Source organism: Perognathus longimembris, chromosome 2, assembly GCF_023159225.1.
Source record: "Perognathus longimembris pacificus isolate PPM17 chromosome 2, ASM2315922v1, whole genome shotgun sequence".
Classification (NCBI taxonomy): domain Eukaryota; kingdom Metazoa; phylum Chordata; class Mammalia; order Rodentia; family Heteromyidae; genus Perognathus; species Perognathus longimembris.
This window is the reverse complement of record NC_063162.1, coordinates 82,015,106-82,029,219: the sequence shown is the minus strand read 5'-3', so window position 1 is coordinate 82,029,219 and position 14,114 is coordinate 82,015,106. Positions and strand designations below refer to the sequence as shown.

Genomic DNA, 14,114 nt, shown 5'->3' with positions numbered 1-14,114 from the left:
CAGCAACAACAGCAACAACACCAACAAAAATCTCATTTCCTTTTCTTGGAATCCATTTCATAAATATTATTTTATATGATCATGTGCACATAGTTATTGAGCCTTTGTGATCCACTCCTATGCAAATTCTCCTTTGGCCTCACTGTGCAGATGTCTAGAAACCTGTATAATTGATCATGTCCCAGTGTATTTTTAAATCACTCAGGCACATTCTAGTTACTATAAATAGGGGAAACCATGAAACATATGTTTCTTTGGATATGTCTTACTTCACCTAATATAATTTTTCCATGTCTTTCTATTTCCTTATGAATGGTACAATATCACTCTTTCTGATGGATGAGTAGAATTCCATTATATATATGCCATATTTTGTTGATCCATTCATACCCTGAGGGGCATGTGGGTTGATTCTATGTCTTGGCTATGGTAAACAATGCAGCAATGTACATGATCATGGTGGTGGCTTTAGTGTAGCCCGGTTTGGGGGCAATTGGATAGATGCCCAGGAGTGGAATTTCTGGGTCATCGGGAAGCTCTATGTTTAGAGTGGTTGAACAAGTTTACATTCCTTTGTCGCCATCCCACCAGCATCTGTTTATTGTCAGTTTTCTTGATAATGGCCATTTTAACTGGGGTAAGGTAGAATTGGAATGTTGTTTTGATTTGTAATTCTTTTTTGGCCAGAGATGTTGAACCTTTCTTCACATGTCTATTGGCCATTCTTCTTCCTCTGAGAAGTCTCTCTAAAGTGGTTAGCTCATTTATTAATTGGGCTGTTAAGTTTTTGAGAGTTTAGTTTTTGGGGGGCTTAATTTTATTTCATATTTTAGATATGAGATCCTTGTCTGATGTATAGCTGGTAAAAATCTCCCATTCTGAGGGCTTTCTATTTATCTTGTTGGCTATGTCCTTTGTCATGTTAGGTCTTCAGCTTGCTGAAATCCCACTTATCCAGTCTTTCTTTGATTCTTTGTAATTCTAGATCTTTACTTAGGAAGTTTCAACCCATGCCTAAAAGGCCTAGTGTTTTTAAAGAATCCTATAGATTCCTCACCCAAACCAGAGTTGATCCAAAACTTCACCAAAATAGCAGGATATAAAATCAACCCACAAAAACCAGTAGGTTTCACATATTACATTGAAAATAACAACATCAATGATAAACCATTTGTTTCCTTATTTTTGAGATCATTCCTCTTAGCATCATCTTATGTGATCAAGCTGGCAATCATCTACCAGGACTATCTTAAACATATACTAATTATTACAAATAAGAGAGACCATAGAGTTTATGCCTCTTTGGGTCTGGCTCACTTCATTTAGTATGATTTTTTCCTAAGTCTTTCCATTTTCATATGAATGGGGAAATGTCATTATTTCTGATAGAATTCCATTGTGCATATATACCACAATTTGTTGATTCATTCATCTACTGAAATAAATTGAATAAGAAATGTACTCACTACCTAACATATGTAACTGTAATGCCTCTGTATTTTACCTTGACAATTAAAAAAAAAAAGAAAAATATCAGTAGGTTTTCTGTATGCCAACAATGAGCAGAGTGAGTGAGACTGAAATTTGAAAAGCAATTCCATTTGCAATAGCAAAAAAAAACAAACAATAAAAAAAACAATAAAAAAAAAACCTCTGGAATTAACCTAACCAAAGATGTGAGGGACCTCTATTGTGAAAACTTTAAGAATCTGAAAAAGAAATTGAGGCAGATTTAAGGAAATGGAAAAGGAAAAACCTCCCATGCCCCTAGATGAGAAGAATTAACATTATAAAAATGGCAATACTTCCCAGGGAAATTAAAAAATCCAAGCAATACTCATCAAATCCCAACAACTTTCTTCAAAGAAATAGAGAAAGCAATCTTAAAATTCATATGGAATAATAAAAAAACCCTTAATAGCAAAAACAATTCTTAGCAGGAAGAATAGTGCTAGAGGAATATCAATACCAAACTTCATACTCTATTACAAAGCCATAATAATAAAATCAGCTTGGTAATGACATAAGAATAGGCCCAAGAACCAGCAGAACAGGATAGAAGATCCAGAAATAAGCCCACAAATAGTCACCTAATATTTGATAAGGGAACCAAAAACACAGGTTGGAAGAAAGCTTCAACATGCAGAAAACTGAAGCTAGATCTTCATATAACACCCTACACCAGAATCAGTTCTAAATGGATCAAAGACCTCAATGTAAAGCCAGATACCATTAAAATATGACAGGAAGAGGTAGGGGAAACAACAGCCCTCCTAGGTACTTCCTATGTTCCTCCATTTTTGTGCCTCCTCTTACACTCCCAAAGACATATAAATGAATGAAAGGACAAGAAGAAAACAAAAGCGGCACAAAAGAAAAAAACACCTCTTGCTCCCATTTCCTGGAGTTCATTTTGATAAATATTATTTTGTGTGACCAAATGCACATAGGCATTGTACCTTTCTGTTCCTTTTCTAAGAGTATCCTCCTTTGGTCTCACTGTCCAACCACTGATCTTTTTACTGTCTATAGTTTTGCTGTTTCCAGAATGCCATATAGTTTGAATCACCCACTATGAAGCCTTTTCAAAGTAGCTTCTTCTTTCACTTAGCAATATGAATTTCATCTTTTCAGTATTTTTTTATGGCTTGATAACCAACTTCTTTTTAGCATTTAATAACATTCTGTTGTATAGATATACCATTTGTTTAATCATTCATCAGTTACAAGATAACTTGTTTGCCTCTAAGGCCTGGTAATCACAAATTTGCTGTAAGCAGTTGTAGGCATCTGCATATCAGTATAAACTGTTGTTGTTATTTAATACTTAAGAAAGTATATAAGTATATTAAGTGAAATTAAGACAGCACAGAAAGAATACTGTATTATCTCATTCACATGTGACATCTAATAAAGTTGTTTCAATGAAGGAGAGTAAAATGGTTGTTAGGGAAGCTGGGAGGGAGAGGAAGAATAAGGACCTGTTATTTGAAGGATAATTATTACACATAAGTAGAAATTTAAAAAATGAGCCCTGGGCTTGGGATGTAGGGATCTAGCTCAGTGATACAGTGCTTGCCTAGCATAAACAAAGTTTTGGGTTTAATCCCTAGCACCAAAAGGAATGTGAGCGTGCGTAAATGCAAGTGTGTGTGTGTATGTGTATGATTTAGATTGCTAGGGGGCAGCAAGAGAAAGAGAAATGGGAAAAAAGTGGTTCTATGGAGTTTCTAGGTGATGAATATGTACTGAAATTTATTTTGGAAATGGTTACACAATTCTATGAACACACTCTTGATTGCCAGGATGCACATTTTAAGTGAGTGAATTATATCTTATGTGGATTGTATCTCAATAAAAAAAATGTTCAAAAAGTGGAGGAAGGATAGAAAGCACGACAGATCCTGTATGGCTGTAGAAAGTAGGCCACATCCCTAACCTCAAATCTGCCTTAGACTGGCCTAGCCAAGAAATAAATGCTGTGACAAATAAGATTTGTTTCGTGTGTGTGTGTGTGTGTGTGTGTGTGCATGTGCACACACCCGCTGGGGCAGTTAAGAGGTTAAAAGTCCTAATGATATTCAGGAAGAAAAGTCCATTAGGGAAAACTCAGATCTAGTCATTTTTATCAATAAATGATGATGGAAGCACCCAAGATAAGATAAGATAAACCAAAGAAAAAGGTTTATTGGAATTGGCAACATGTGCTATCTAAATTTCTTGGGGGCACTCCATGGTCCTATTGTACTTATTATGCTTTGACACAATTAGAGAAATTCTTTTTTACAGTACTAAAAATGTCACCTTATTTTCAAAAGATTTGTGAAGAATTTTATTTGACCTGATGACATTTAGCTCTAAAATATTCTCTCTACATTTGTGTCTATGTCTAGTCTTGATTTTTCCTGGAGGACAACTACATATATATTATACATCATATCTATGTTTCCGTTTATCCATTTTCATATGACATCAATGAAGTAATATATACAAAAAAGGCATTTGAGATCTCGGTTCTTCACAGTTCCTTTTCTTTTTCTTTAGCATCTCTTGCTTTACACCGGGATTCAAGACTATAAATGGAACATCAATTCAGTTTTTAACCTCAAATAACATTATTTCATCCACACTTTTAAATTAAGAAATTTGAAATTTTTGCCATATATGCAGTTTGCAATCAGCTTTACTTATGTCAAAATGAATTGTTTAAACTTTAGTAATCTGCATAGACCTTGTATCCTATAATAAAATTTTCAAAGAGCAAAACGATTTCATGAACAGTTAAACACTGAAAACTAAGAGTTGTGATCAACTTTATCACTTATCAGTCCATTCTTCTATACATGAAGTTACTTTTTAAGTGAAATGAAGTTGTAGACACCTATAAACTTCATTTCTACAAAGGTCAGCAGATTCATTTAACTGGAGCTCAGAATTTGCTCATGTTTTATTTTGTGAGGTAAAATGTACAGAATGGAAAAGTTCTATTTGCTATGAACTGATGTCTTCTCCCCAAATTCCCATATTGAACTTTACCATGACTATATGCACTTGAGTTGTTTCATAGGTAAAGACATCAGGATCAGGACCATGAAGTCTCCATGATGAGGCTTTGTGTACTTCTAAGAGGAAGAAAACTAGCATAAATTCATTTTCACCATGTGAGGATTAAATGTGGCCATCTGTGAACCACTGAAAGAGTCTGCGCCAAGCCTTCAAACAGGTGGGTACTCTGATTTCCCAACTTTCAGTCTTCAAAGCTATGAGAAATAAACATTGTCTTTTAAGCATCCACTTTTAGTCATGTTATAGCAGCCCATAGTGACTCAGGCCCCTACATAACCTTAGTCCCTGTCAAATTACAGAATAGTACTTTCACTTCCAAGCCTTGCTATGCCCCTTTTCTGTTCACATCCCAGAGGTAAGCAGTTATCTGTGATTACTTTTGCCACCATGCATGTGCCTTGACAGAACTTCCTATGGAGTTGCAGTATGCACTTTTGTGAAGGCTTCCTCCATTCAATCTATCTTTTCATTCTCTTTCCTTTTTTCTTTCCCTCCCTCACTCCCTCCCTCCCTCCCTCCCTCCCTCCTTCCTTCCTTCTCTCTCACAAAAAGTGATTCCATTTTTTTTTTTTCCCCCTTTGGTGCTGGTGCTGGGGCTTTAACTCAGGGTCTGGGCACTGCCCCTCAGCCTTTCTATTCAAGATCAGTGCTCCAGCACTTGGGCCACAGCTCTACTTCCAGTTTTTGGGTAGTTAATTGGAGATAAGAATCACAGAACCTTTCCTGCTCAGGCTGGCTCTGAACCATTATCTTCAAATCTCAACCTCCTAACTAGGATTAGAGTGAGCTGCTAGCACTCTGCTGCATTCCTTATATCCATCACTATGGATTTAAATAGCTCTTTTTGTTTCCCTCTCACAATCATGGGGCAGTATTCCACTTACATGTTTACCAACTAGTGGATTCCTACTGTGTGAGGCTATTTTTTTTGCTACTATGAATAACGCTGCTATACACATGGCTGTACATTTGGTTATTTTTCTTGAGTAAATAATCAGAACTGAAATTGTGGGTATAGGGTGCTATATGCTTTATGACAAACTAGGAAACCTTTTCCAAGAGTAGTATACCATTTTACACTAACCACGCATGGGGGTTCTAGCTACTTATATTTTTACACAAATATGAATTGCTAGTCTTTGTGCTTTCAAGCATTCTTGTGCATGTGTGGTAGTGTCTGGCATGTTTCATTTGAAGACAACCTATAGATATGGGATACATTTTAAAATCTAAAAGTTTTAGGTAATAAGAACAATTCTCTAGTGAAAATTAATTCCTAACATTATCTCAAGAAATGGCAAACAACTGGATTAAGCCATTAAAAAAGTTAAAAGAATTAGCTTCCTTGGGCTGGGAATATGGCCTAGTGTCAAGAGTACTTGCCTCCTATACATGAAGCCCTGGATTTGATTCCCAAGCACCATATATATAGAAAATGGCCAGAAGTGGAGTTATGGCTCAAGTGGCAGTGCTAGCCTTGAGCAAAAAGAAGCCAGGGACAGTGCTCAGGCCCTGAGTCCAAGGCCCAGGAGTGGCAAAAAAAAAAAAAAGAATTAGCCTCCTCAAAAGGCTCCTGTGGTAGGGACACACTCAATCCATGGTCTGAAGGCTTCAATACTCGTAAGTTTTAAACATAATTTTCAGGAAGCTTTCTGAAGTAGCACCTTCTGTTTTAAGTCCATGTTTACATAAGCTTCATAACAAAACTTATACCCTCAAAATCTTTATCATCCTTGACTTGTTCACATTACAGAAAGACATTTACCCGATGGTAGATGCTGTATAATTTGAATGTGTCCCTTCAAACTTTATGCTGAAACATCATCTCCAAGGCAACAGTGTCAACAAGTAGGGACCTTAGAAGGCAAGAAGGAAGAAGAGCTCCTCCCTCGTGAGTGGGATTAGGACCTCTGCAAGAGTCTTCCAGGCACTGAGGATGCTTCTTGTCCTTCCATCTCATTGACCACGAGGGGATACAACAAGGTATCAAGACCAGGCCCTCACCAGACATCAAGCTTGATCAAATGTTACATCTAGATTTTGAACTGCCATCTAAAATTGTGAAAAAGAAGCCTCTATTAAACTACTAATACTAGTCTGGGGTATTTGTTATAGTGCACAAAGACAGAGAAACTCTACCAGAGTACAGTATTTCAGATATCTCAATTCCACTATCAACCAAAATTCAGCTATTCCAATTTCTCCTATAAACCAAAATCCTTAAAAGGAGGAGCCAGTTTTCTATGATTAAAACTTCATAAACATCTGTGATGGAAAAAACCAAAGTTTATTTCAAAATTATTTTAATTTACGAATAGAAAACATCTTGGAAGGGAAAATAAAACCAGAAAAACACTGAGATTTCGATGAATGTTTACTTCGTGAGCTCCTTGAACCCTCACTCACTAATCCCCATGATGAAAACCTCTCCAAAGTGTACTCAGCCACCCCTGTAAAACAAAGAAAATGTGTCAATGGAGGCAGAGACATTAGTAATGATTAGAAATGCAATATACTGCAACATTATGAAGCCAAAACCAGTTATTTGAGAACCATATCCAAGATATGATTCTTTTTCCCAAGATAGCAGCAAAGAGTGGCACAATGAACTTTAAAATGTTGGGACAGAAAAGGCTGAGTGATGACGCAGTCTCTGAAACAGACGTATTTGAAAACTCATAATGCTCCTTTGGGAAGTATCATGTGAAGCGGTCTAAGTATATCTTTTAGAACATGATGTGAATTGCATAGTAGAATAGTTGGATGAAAACTTCAGTTTGATTTTGAGGTAACAAAGGGAGGGGAAAAAATTGGGACAAGAATACTGGTTCTCAATAGTCACCTAGCTAAATAAGCTAAAAAAAATTTGCTAAATAAGCAAAAAAAAAATCCCTCTTCTAGGTGGCAATGTGTATTTTGGTGCTAGCATTTTAACTGTTATTAAATTGTATAGTACTAATGGAAAGTCTAGAAAATGCTTAATTTCTTTAAATTATTACATAGTGGGTATTGTATTTGATTTCTATAATTGTAAAAGGAAACCATAAAGAAAAAATTGTGATAAGTCAACTTCATGATAAAGCCTATAGTTATACTTACTGTGCCATCATATCCAAATGATTTAAACAGCAATATATGCTTTGCCAAGTAGGAAAATATTTCTTATGATTTTATAGCTATCATAGTACATAATAGAAAGTATATGTTTTCTGTAGCTTTTCTTACAAAAATGTCTGATTTAGCCTTCATTTTCAGGCAATTAATAAGCAATAAAAATGTCTAACTACAAGAAAGTTTTCTAAACAACTGCCTAAATGTTTCGTATGCTGCTTTACCACTTATAGGCCATGTAACTTATATTATTTATTCTCTCTATGCCTCAGTTTTTTGAGTATTCAATGAGCTGAGTCAAATTAAGCAAAAATATTGTCTGGTCTAGGATTAAGTGCTTAGTACTTCAATATTCTCTCAAAGATTAGCTATTATTATTGCCATTATCACCACTAGAAAAAAAATAAGAGTGTGAAGACTATCGTATAATTCAACTAATACTCGGTGATTTTAAGAGACCCAAGAGGTAGTGGAAGAATTTCTACCAGAAGTATATATTCTAGAAGTATGTGTTATAAATAACCAAAGAGGCTTGCTTCAGCATTCTTAATGTGTTCAGAACTCTTAACTCTAATCTTAATATGTCAGTCAGACAGTGACATCTGGCAAGAGAGATTAAATATAGTGCTAAGTGAAGGTTGAAGAAAAGAAAACTATTAGGCTTGTACATTATTCTGGAGGTCAAAACTAAGTGAAAGCAATGACTAGCAAACAAACTCCCTGTCATTAAAATATATGGAGTGGGAAGCAAAAAGCACTCACTGGAAGAGATTTTATTCCACTTTTTTACTAATTAAGCAGATTATAGTCCAGTGATAGTTTCAGGTTTCTGAATTCAACTACAATATTCTCTCCAGCATTCCATAATTCCAGAGTTGCCATTTCTCATCAGTAAAATAAAAAGTGATTTCTGAACTGAGATTAATAACTATTCCCCTCATGGGATAAACTAGAAACAGAGAAATTAAGACAACTGCCCACAGATCTAACAACTATTAAGTAACAAAAAAGAGACTATGAATGTAGGCAATGTGGTTCAGAGACAGAATTGTCAAAATATTGATATTCAGACAGAACATATTTCTTTTCCACCTTAAAAATCAACACCATAGTGAATAAAAAAGACATATTTGAATGCTGGTTCTGGTACTGAATAATTCCTTGACCCTGTTAAGTTTAACTCACCAGTAGCTCATGCCTATAATCCTAACCTCAATCTCAGCCTGAGATCCGAGGATATAGGTTTGAAGCCAGCCTAACTGTAATCTCTAACTACCCACCCCCCAAAAGCTCAAAGTGAAGCTGTGGTAGAGAGTGGCAGAGTAGCAGCTAGCCTTGAGCAAAACAAGCTCAGGGATAGAATCCAGGCCCTATGTTCAAGACTCAGGACCTGAACACATACCCCCACAAATTCACTCACTAAATTCTAATTAACAGAGTTGCTGTAAATATTGTATAAGACACAAAAAAGTTTTAAGGCATTGATAGCACATAAGACAGTAAATATCAACAGATATTGACTCGAGTCAATAAACAGATGAGAAAAAAATCTGTCTTAATGAAATAGTCTAACTGTGAATTCAACTGTTAGACATTTTCATTTATTTCTAGACAGTATATTTTATAAAGTTTACTTACACAATGATGTTATTAATAGGGATATGGATCAATTTTACAAAGAAGCCAATGAAGCCCATTATTGCAAATCCTATTGCTGTTGCCATGGCAATCTTCTGGAATTCTGAATGTAAAAACACAAAATTCACATAAGTTTTTTTGCACTGTCATTTAAAGTATGGGGGGAAAACTTTTAGTGGCACAGTCTTATAGGTGTATACTTTTCCTGACTAGTAGTATATAATAAAAATAAGAGACAAAAGTAAACATATGTGACAGGTTTCTAATTTCCAGGAAAGACAAAAGTCTATGTCTGTTATAGTGATTTCATCAACAGGCCCTGAAAACATCTGTCCATCTCAGCAAATGATCAAAGTATCAAAAGAAAAAGGATGGAAGATGAATTGTATGTTTCTACTACAATTTTTAATGTAACAAATTTATTGCAATAGTGTATAAAAGCAGAATCATAGCATCTGTAGTACATTATAAACAAATGATCCAGTGCCAATATTAAGGCTTGAAGAATCAAGTTAAGTCAAGTACAATTTTGTATAAAGTTTCATCACTGGTATATTTCATTTTCATTCTATTTCTTTAGGGAAGCTGGTCCTGACCTCTTACCTGGATTAGTCCTCTTGGTATCAAACTTCCTAGATATCTTCGTAAAGGCAGTAATTATTTGTTAATGAGTCTACTATATTATATTCTAACAATAACAAAAGTATTAGAACAAAGCATGATAAATAATAAATTTTCAATAAATTGGCAACAAATATATTGCTGGATTCGCATTAGGTTTTTGTTCCAGGTTCAAGACAGCTCAGAGAGGACTCCAAAGATTTTTCCAGATGGAAGCATGGAAGACACTAAAAATTCTAAAGTTATAAATTGTAATGACTAACTTATGTGTGACAGGGGAAATAATGCTGTGATGGACATTTTGAAATACAAAACAGAAAAATCTAGATAACACATAAGAAATGACAATGTTCTAAAACAATGAAGTAAAATAAATCAATGAAAGTGTTGACAAAAGTAGTGAAATGGTTATTATGTGTGTGTGTTTATTTGTATGTGTGGTGCTGAGGACAGAATCAGGTAATTTTAATCACTGAGGTACATCCATTACAATTAGCACTGAGGATGGTACTAAACAGGAAGATGTTTAAAATGTGATTACCTTTTCTATCAGGTTTAGTGCATCTTTTAACCAGCCGAATTGAATCCTTTACAAACTGCCGACTTGGCTCGACAAATTGCATTACCTGATCCATGATTACCTGCTTAAAAAAAAAAAAACAACACAAAATGAGAAAACAATACTAAATGTGTGTGTGTGTGTGTGTGTGTGTGTGTGTGTGTGTGTGTTAAACTAGGAAAATTTAGGCATGGGTGGGGTTAAGCGAGATAGGAGGAGTTTAGAGGTGGTTGCATATGGGAGAATGATGAAAGGGGTGACACTGATCAAGATACATTATACTCATAAACTGACATGCTGAATTGAATCTCCTATGTATAACTAGAGGTAAAAATTTAAAACTTTTAAAAGAGTGTTGTAAAAAAAAAACCAAGAAACTCACTAGTATTATTTACAATACAAGAACTTACTAAAGTAATATGAGAGCAACCATAAATTCATACCCGACAGCTCATCCCATCTCACACAACAAAGACTGTAAAACTTAAATTTACACTTCGTAAATTGCAGGAAAATGTCAAAGATAGTTTGAAAAGCACAGCTTTATCCATGTCCATTTACAAGAGACATATTCAACACAAAATGTCTGCCTCTAATACAGGGTTAAGTAACCAATAATAAACCCATTCCCTATCCACTTTGTATTCCTTGCTGCTTCTTTTTTTGTATTTGAAGCTATGAAGAAATCACTGAGTACAGTGCAGTGAGTGCCAACTATCTTGCAAGAATCTAAAATGAGAGGAAACTTAAATTTTAACTTGTCAAAAAACATACGTTGTTTATATACAATGTACTTAAGGAAAAAAACAATCCGAGGGATGGCAGAGACAAGAAAATTTTCGAAAAACAAAAGACTTGCTAAATCAAATGCAATCCTTACCTAATATATGAATATTTAACTATCCATTTTCCTCTTTTAAACAACCATGGTTTGAAAATTTTTTTTCCACTATTATCTTGATGATCTATGGCCTGACACACTTATACACAGAGAAGTATTAAAAAAAAAAAGACTGGCTAAATCACAATGCAGATTTTAGGTTTGGACACACCTGTTAAGGAAATATACATTTATCACATCGATTCCTTGAACCTTATTACCCAGAAGAAATACCCAGTTTAAATAGCTTTAAGATGACAGCTAACTAGGCCAAGGGCTTTGAAGGAGTGGGATGGTGGTTCAAATCTCTGGCTACAAAACATAACCTAAGTCTGAAAAACTTAGGATACACGGAGGACTCTTTAAACGTTCTGGAACAGCACTTGCCTGTTTTCCTCAGTATCTCACTTAATTTTGTTACGGACACAATGATTGAGAAGGAGATCCCACACACCACAACGTCCTAGAATCTAACCAGCTCTTTAAAGCGTTGGGGGGGCAGGGTTGGGGGTACAATTCTGACTGCAAACAGGCGCACAGCCAGCCCCATAGGCGGCAGGCCACCATCGGACGGAGTCGCCCAGCAGGCACTGGAAGAAGCCCCCGTGCAGGGAAGTGAAGCTGTGGCTCGCGTGGCCGAGCGTCAGCATTGAGGGGGAAGAAAAACAACCTAGGACAACAGCAGCGACCAGGTCCCGAGTTCAATTCCTGGTACCGAGAGGCGCACGCACACACTCGCGTCAGTTCGCAGAGAGCCAGACTCCGCTCCGGGCCTCCAACTCCAGCAGCACCCCGGGCAGCACACCCTGCGCCGGCTCTGGGGGGGGGGGGGGGTCTGTGGCCCCAGGGGGCTTTTCTTCACTGGAAGCCGCGTGGGGCCCGGAGGTCGGCAACCCGGCCCCGGCCCCAGCTAGAATGCGCGGCCACTCTACCCACCGCCCCCCTCTCCTCAGCTTCCCCCGGCAAGGACCATGACCTGCCGAGCCGCCGAGCTCGCCCCAGCCCACCCACAAGGAAACCCTCACCTACCGGGCCGCCACTCCTCACACCAGAGACACGTAGCACTAGAGCTGCCAGAGGCCCACCGGAACCGGAAATACAGACGCTACGCACGACCCGCCCTCGCCGCTCCATCCGATTCGGCGGCTACGTGGAGTCGTCAGTGCGCAGGCGCGAACAGGTCAGCTGGTCAGCCTGGCTGTGGGAAAGAGATGCAGCAGGGGCGGGGCGTCGAGGGCGTAGCCACGAAACATCCAGGGCTGTGGGCGTCTTGGTGAAATCTTGAAGGCTGTGGGTGGGGCGTCGGGGGCGTCTTGCCTACGCGTCCAAGGCTGTGGGCGGGGCGTCGATGGCTGTGGACGGGGCATTGATGGCTGTGGACTGGGCGTTGGGGGGAGCGTTGGGAGCTTCGGGAGCGTTGGGAGCTTCGGGCCAAGGCCGTCCCCTTTTTTCTAGAAAGTGGCATTCCCCTATTCTGGAGAGTCCGGCGGGCCTCCACAGGCCGACCTAAAGCTTTTGCATAGACAGACCCGCATTCTCCTTCCTGCGGCCTTTGCCGGGTCTGCTCTCTATTGGACCCCAACTAGGTAATCTCTGCTCAATGGACTTGACTTGAAGAAATGATGGAGTGCTCTTCACTGTTGTTTCCTACAACCCAATTTTGGATCGTGTGTATGTGTTTGTCCTTTCTGTACACTTTGTGTTTCTATAATATTGTTAATGAAAATGAGGCCTATGAGCGATATGATGGGTGTAATTGAAAAAAAACCACTCCCCCATATGAGGTCGCCTCCGGCTGTCAATCAAGGAAATACATACCATTGGGACTGAGGCCATCATTTGGTGTACTCTAGGTATGAGTGGAATAATCATACAGTTGACATATTTCCTCTGTTCTGCAGAAAATTTTATAGATCGAGGCATTTGGTGACCAGTGAGCTCACCAACACGACAACTTGATTCTTGGAATAAATCATTCTTGGTGCAATGATCCCCCAAAGTGTTTAACACTTTGCTGGGTGTTATCAGTAAGCCCAACATGGTTAAGAAATGTACAGTGTAAAGACTCAGACGGATTAGTAAATAATTATATAGTTAGTATAAACACTATGCGACAAATAGTCTTGTGAAAGAAAAACAAGGTGAGATAAAAACACGATTATCTTGGCTTTTGCAGTGCTAACACATGAGCTCAAACAGATTCAGAATTTAAATGACTCTTAAACCAGGACAAGGTATAGAGAATGTGTCTGACCCCAAATACACTACAATGGGACAAGGTACATACAGCAACTATGAACAATATATGGAATTTTAAAATGCATGTTCCAGACCCCTTAACCCAAACCCACTGAATCAATATCCGGAGTTTCCTGGGTTAAATGTTTACCTTTACATGTTGGGGTTTAAGTACCATTGAGAATTCCAATATCTATCTGGGTAAAATGCACTCTCAGCTTCTTCTGAGTTCCTATGTGTTTCTTCAGATACCCTTGATTATTTATGTTTCATAATTAGGGTAAGGGAGGTCAAGAAATACCTAGATCTCTGGGCTTTGAGTTGTTTTACTTCATACCCAGCATATCTTGCAGTCAGTAATTCTGTGAAACAAGTATTGTCTCCAGCATTTTGTTTTGACATGAAACATAAAACTAATAGTCACACCATTTCCCCAACACATTTCCATCTTACCTCAGGATGTTTCACCTCATCTCTGAGAATTACTAAGTAGAAGAGCCA

General features: G+C 37.7%; 1 protein-coding gene across 4 annotated transcripts; it reads right to left on the bottom strand.

Annotated features, from left to right (window-relative positions):
* Positions 1-6,834: 6,834 nt before the first annotated feature.
* Positions 6,835-12,547, bottom strand: Sec61g (SEC61 translocon subunit gamma). Of its 4 annotated transcripts, none has more exons than XM_048339585.1 (4): positions 12,405-12,547; positions 10,478-10,580; positions 9,316-9,418; positions 6,835-7,016 (listed from the first exon to the last, which is right to left on the bottom strand). In XM_048339585.1, exons 1-4 carry the CDS (start codon positions 12,507-12,509, stop codon positions 7,007-7,009), a joined length of 321 nt encoding a protein of 106 aa, XP_048195542.1. In that variant the 5' UTR covers positions 12,510-12,547; the 3' UTR covers positions 6,835-7,006. The 4 variants fall into 4 exon arrangements, with proteins under 4 accessions (XP_048195542.1, XP_048195544.1, XP_048195545.1 ...); XM_048339587.1 differs by having other exon boundaries at positions 12,401-12,488; XM_048339588.1 differs by having other exon boundaries at positions 10,478-10,577; positions 12,401-12,484.
* Positions 12,548-14,114: the final 1,567 nt, after the last annotated feature.

What these genes read in the sequence shown, in the direction of transcription:
- Sec61g (XM_048339585.1), bottom strand. Translation starts at nt 12,509, where the DNA reads ATGGAGCGGCGAGGGCGGGTCGTGCGTAGCGTCTGTATTTCCGGTTCC. An exon ending in GTGTGAGGAGTGGCGGCCCG is followed by an intron (nt 10,581 to 12,404) that starts GTAGGTGAGGGT and finishes TTTTTTTTTAAG; the next exon opens with CAGGTAATCATGGATCAGGT. An exon ending in CACTAAACCTGATAGAAAAG is followed by an intron (nt 9,419 to 10,477) that starts GTAATCACATTT and finishes TTTTACATTCAG; the next exon opens with AATTCCAGAAGATTGCCATG.